At 31.4% G+C, this 6,000-nt stretch overlaps 1 protein-coding gene across 1 annotated transcript; it reads right to left on the bottom strand.

The window, feature by feature from the left end:
• Nucleotides 1-494: 494 nt before the first annotated feature.
• On the bottom strand, nt 495-3,210 carry LOC120122696. The gene is made up of 3 exons (XM_039141818.1): nt 2,832-3,210; nt 2,507-2,722; nt 495-866 (listed from the first exon to the last, which is right to left on the bottom strand). The coding sequence occupies exons 1-3, from the start codon at nt 3,063-3,065 to the stop codon at nt 810-812; spliced, it is 507 nt and encodes a 168-aa protein (XP_038997749.1). The 5' UTR covers nt 3,066-3,210; the 3' UTR covers nt 495-809.
• Between the last annotated feature and the right edge of the window lie 2,790 nt (nt 3,211-6,000).

Genomic DNA, 6,000 nt, shown 5'->3' with positions numbered 1-6,000 from the left:
ATAGTACTTAATGATACTTGTTGCATCCTTCTCCTTGCTGCTAACAAACTCCTAACCCTTCTTCAATGCTTGGGTCGCCAATTTGGACTTCTCTTCGGCAGCAATGCACGACCCACCTTCCTCGTAAAGCTTCAACCTACCGATTAGCAATAATCGATCCATTCTCCTTGGTTTTAGCCATTAGTGTTTTGTTCTTCCTTATTTTCTCTTATGCCCGTACTCCATCTCCCGCCTTTTATTGAAACCCTAATTTCTTCACATGTTTCTTCCAAATCCCTATTTTTTTTATCATGATGATGACAAGTTGATATCATCCCTGACGATGAAAAAGAAAAGAAAGCATGGAAAGCGGCGCAGGGGACGTAAAACTAAAAGATTAGAGTTTTCTTTTGCTTTCGTTGTTTATCTATTGGGAATTAGATGATGGGGGAAGTGTTTTTTTTTTGGGTGCAGTTTTAAAATAAACTAACGCAGAGATATGTAGCTAGTTCTTTATCTTGTTTAATTTCAGTCTGAATCATTTGATTGTTCAAAATGTGCACTTATGATGGCTTATTAATCCTCTTTACTGCCAAATCCATAGAACAAAACATTGACAGCAACAACTTAAAAAAGAATTATGAACCTAACTAAGATAAATACATAGTTTGTCCCTGTGATAACAAACGTGAACTATATGGTTTTTTCCGACCGTGACCTCTGATAAACTTGGGCAGCTCTCCACCAAAATGAGAGTATAAAAAGTGATGAAGAATTTTTAACTCCTAAGATCAAGCAACCTTCGCATCATTGACCACTTCCGCTTGAAGTTACTCTGGTCCACCATTCAGTGATCGTTTTAGACCCTTGCTCAGTTCCCTTACACTCTGCAAACATAAATGGTAAAAACTCCAACACCAATGTGAACTAAATTTCAGTCTTATCCCCCAAGCTATAGCAAAAGAAAACAACAGCAAACAGCATGAAGTAAAGAGTTTCCATTTTCAATTGTTCCTAACTGCTATTTTGCTAGCCGCACAATCAAATCCACCTTAGAAGCTAGATTGGATATGTTATTTTACCCTTCCGGTTTTCATGCATAATAAAGTTTTCTACTATGAGACTATTCGTTAAGACAATTAATCCCTCATCGTTTAACTGGGAGCAGTCACTACCTTCAAAGAATGACCACGTCCTGACTCTACAATCTTTAAGATAACAGGTTCTGAGATCTAGAAAAACCTATGGTTCGTTAACTTAAAAGTGCAACTGCAAACAACTGGAAGAAGAAATGAAAGCATGAAGTGACTCCATGTAACTTGATCAGTTACATGTGCCGCATAAAGCCATCAAGTTAACAAGTGAGATTCCAAAGCAAATATAGAGAATTGAGAGCACTTCAACGGGTTCAATTACATGAAATCTCAGAATAAAAGTAATCACATAATTACAGGGTACCAACGGAAACGGTCATTAAAAAGACAGGAAACTGTAATTTACGATGAGAGTATACATGTGGAAACCATTTCATAATAGCTAATACGAGAGCACATAGCATGCTTAGTTATTCAATATAGAGAGCACATAGCGTGAAACCTTACCAACATCCGGTCTCATTCATTTGACCTAAGCTTATTCCTTTTTGCCTTATGTACTATAGACCTCGATAACAGAAAAACGAACCACCAAATCTTTCATCTCAATCCCCTTCCTAAAATTTGTGGAATAGACATTCCAATCTCATTGCAAAACATTACTTAATTGGACCTTCAAACACTAGAGAGGACAAAGATCCAGAATAAGATTTCTTCCCCTATAGAGAGGAAGAGGTGGGGGATTTAATTTCTATAATACTCTAATAGAATGGGTAGAACAAATAAGGAGAGTAACTTAACCAGAAATGCCATCAAAATTGACTCCTTCCTGGGAACAAACTGAATATAAACACAACCTACACTGTCAATTTCCAGTTATGGATCTTATTCAATTAATGATAATTCCCCAAATGGATGATGGCATTAAAAATACACTACTATATATGTGTGTACATATATGTACACATAATTGTACACTTGGGAGGATCAAAAGACAAAAATAATGTTTGAATGCAATGGAAATTGCATTAAAATTAAACATTGCACAAAGTAGAAAACGAAATAGCAATGAGGAGCAATTCATCTTAAAAAGAAGAAATAGCAATGAGCGGGGAATCCATTAAGCTACTAACCAATCGTAATAGAAACAAATTTCATTCAAAACGAAACCATATTGAAAGTAGCAAACCAGTAGTCGGTTTAAAATTAATTATAATGAATTGAGAAAAAAATCAGTTTAAGCTAAGAGCCAATAGAAATTAGACGAAAACCTTTTTTTTTCTTTTTTGCCACTACATGTAAAATTGGACAATTATTCATTTGTTCGGTGAACTGCTTAAGTGCATGAATAGCGACAACTGTTCTACATCACCAAAAAAAAACCAGGCTAAAACGACAAATATAAATTACAAAACGAAACCCTAAATCCTCACCGTTGATATGACGGGAGGTGGATCAAAATCCACGTAGCGCACGGACATCTTCGCGATCTCAGTAATTGCGGCCTCTCTAACTCCAGGCACATCACTGGTTAACTCCTCGTAGGCAGCTTCAAACGCCTCTTGCCAAAATCTCGGCAATCTAATCCGACGGCTGTTAGTGTACACATCCCACATATGATTCACGACTTTCTCCCTCTCCTCCATTTCCTAAAAAACGGAGAAACAAGAAAAAATTAAAAAAAAAAGAGAAAAAATACATATTTCCAAAAAAAAAATGCAACATTAGAAAGGAGAAAGAAGTTTTGGGGGAACATACAAGGACATCTAGATCGTCGTGAATGGGGCTACTAATATCATCAGAAAGACGGTTAAGATTACCGGCGGACCAACGGAGGGTAACGGTTCCGGTGAACATCGACCAGAATGCAAGTAACAGAATCGCGGCAAATGCCCAGAACTTGTAACGGCCTCTGCCAAATAAGCAGGAATCTGCGCTTTCCTTTTTCACATTCACTGTCGTCGTCGTCGGCAGAGTGTCGTCATCCTTCATTTCGATTAGAAAAGGAAAGAAAAAAAAGAAAAATTGTAATTTTTTGAAGAATTTTCTGTATAAATTTCCCGTCCCAAATTTTTTAATTTATTTATTAGGTGTATTTTTCTAGAATGAAATTGAAGTATGGATTTGGGAATGAAAAGAGACAAGGGGGTGATACTGGATTTGGCTTTTTAATGGACGAAGAATTTTGATTTCTTGCATGTTAGTTTTCGGGGTAAAGTACACAAATGGTCCTTGACTATAAAGTGATATTCTTTTGAGTCTCTTGACTTTTAAAAGTTATAAAATAATCCTTAATTATAGGATGTTGATTTATTGAGTCCCTCAACTGTTAAAAGTTTTAAAATAGTCACTCGATTATTTATATATTCCAAATTCATCCTTTCTCGTTAAAAAACGGTTGATCGGCTAAGTTATACGTTAACCTACTGATTGTGATATGATAAAATAATAGTTTAATAATGTTTACTGATACAGTCGTTGGTCTCAACCACTAGCTTGAGAGTAAAATCATTCAAGCATTGGATCGACATTATAATATAAATGAAGAGTTGATCCATAAAATACAACTCAAATGGTTTTAGGATCAGATTTTATCATATCAAAGTCAACATATTAATATTAAGCTCAGACGACCGCTAATTTTTTAAAAAAAAACACGAGTTTGGAACATATGAATAGTTAGGTGACAATTTTATAACTTTTAATAATTGGAGGACTTAAAAAAAATAACGTCCTATAATTTAGAGACTATTTTATAATTTTTAATAGTTGAGATACTCAACAAATTAATATCTTATAGTTAGGGGATCTTTTGTGTTCTTTACCTTAACTTTTTTTAATAAGATTATATAATTATATGCTATTATTAGCGGGAACAAACTAATTTATCTTAGTGGTTAAAAGAATCGTTGTTATTACTAAAAACGAACTAACTTATCTTAGTTGTTAAAAGAATTTATTACTAAAATTAACAGATTCGAATACCAACAATGAACTCTCATTATTAAATAATTGAAATTTCTTAAAATATTCATTTATAAGATCTCATGAGACTAGTTTCTTGGGTAAATGATTATAAGAAAATAATCTAATTATGTATTTAGTTTACGATTGTAGTTGTAAATATTTATTATAATTTTAGATATTTTTCTTTTAATAAAACTAAATGTTTCTATTCAAAAAAAAATTATACATATTAAACTATGATTTAAATTCAATTATACATAGTTAAGTTACGAGGGCGGAATTCAGTTTAGAGCTTGCTTAACTAAGCCCAAGAAGGTAGGAGCCGAATTAAACCCCGTACATAAGCTTTCGAAATTGGCCATTTAAAAAAAAAATCATCCTAACCAATTTTATTTACCTGTCAAACATCTTTTCATTTTTATTTATCGATCTAACACCATTAACAAGAAGACACGACCAATGCACCACGTTTTAATCTAACACCACGTGAGGTAAGGAGCGGTGGCTCATGCAACGCGCCTTATTAAACTTGTAAAAAATCAAGTGCTAATTTTATAAATATTTTTAAAATGGTACTAAATATATAATTAATTTCTGTTAGGATTATATTTGTGTAAAAACTTCAACTTTATTTATTTATTTTTTGTGTGTGAAAAAAAATCTACATTAAAATCTTTAAATATTCTTTTGCAAATTATTTTATAACTCGAAAATTTTGATTTTTGTATGAAACAACACAATACATATAATCTAGTATAAGAAAACTTTGAGTGTAAGTAATTTAAAATATGAATAATTTTATAAAAGTTTTATAACTAGCATATCAAAATACACAAAATGATTAAGATGCAGTGATGAAGATAAGAAAGCAAATGTTAAAGAATAAGTTGTTCAAATCAAATTCCACTAAAATTTGCTAAGTTCAACAAGTTGCACACACCTCATACGTTACTGCTCATTTACCATCTCGTAGAGGTATGTGGTAGTAATTTATATTTCTTATATACAGTCTTTTATTTCCAAGTTTCTTTGCTTTCTCAATTGTAATTAAAAATGAATAAATATTATTAATTATTATTAAAAAAATAATAATTAACGAATAATAATTCATTTAATCCCTCAATTGTAATTAAAAGTTTATTTTAATATTTTTATATTTTAAATAATTAATTTTAAAAGTAATTAAATTTTTAAAAAATATATGAAATTTATAATTTTTTAAATTATAAAATATTTCTTATCATAATCATCATTTTGTAAAAGAAATACTAGTTATAAAACTTTTTATAAAATTATTCATATTTTAAATTACTTACACTCAAAGTTTTCCTACATTATATTATAGTATTGTATAATTTCATGTAAAAATCAAAATTTATCGAGTTATAAAATAATTTGTAAAAAAATATTTAAAGATTTTAATGCAAAATGTTTTTTTTATGCACACAAAAAATAAATGAATAAAATTAACATTTTTATATAAATATCACTCTAACAAAAATTAATTACATATTTAACACTAATTTAAAAAAATTATTAAATTAGCGTTCGATTTTTACATGTCTAGCAAGTCACGGTTAATGGGCCGTGTCTTTTAAAACTTGGTATAAGGCGGATGCATACACAGCGCCTTCGTTCAAAAGTATTAAATCAATAAAAAAAGATGAAATGATGTCTGACAGATAAATAAAATTGGTTATGATTTTTTTTTAAGAAAATCGCCTTCGAAATTTGGAAGAAAAGAAACCCGAGGATTTACGTTGAGAGCAAAGTTTAGCGAAAATGAGGTCTGCGTCCCTCTGAAAGTAACAAAAAGGAGAAAACATTTGGAATATGGATGATTCTGTTTCCTTGGATCCCCACCATGCGCGCTCAGAGGAGCTTCTTTGGATTGACTTTCCCTCTGCCCCACAGATTTTTCTTTATATTCAACCTTTTCCTTGTTGCACGCGTTTGAACT

Source organism: Hibiscus syriacus, unplaced genomic scaffold (assembly GCF_006381635.1).
Source record: "Hibiscus syriacus cultivar Baekdansim isolate YM2019G1 unplaced genomic scaffold, ASM638163v2 tig00110387_pilon, whole genome shotgun sequence".
Taxonomy (NCBI): Eukaryota; Viridiplantae; Streptophyta; class Magnoliopsida; order Malvales; family Malvaceae; genus Hibiscus; species Hibiscus syriacus.
The sequence above is the reverse complement of the archived record's forward strand: the minus strand, read 5'-3'. Positions and strand labels throughout refer to the sequence as shown.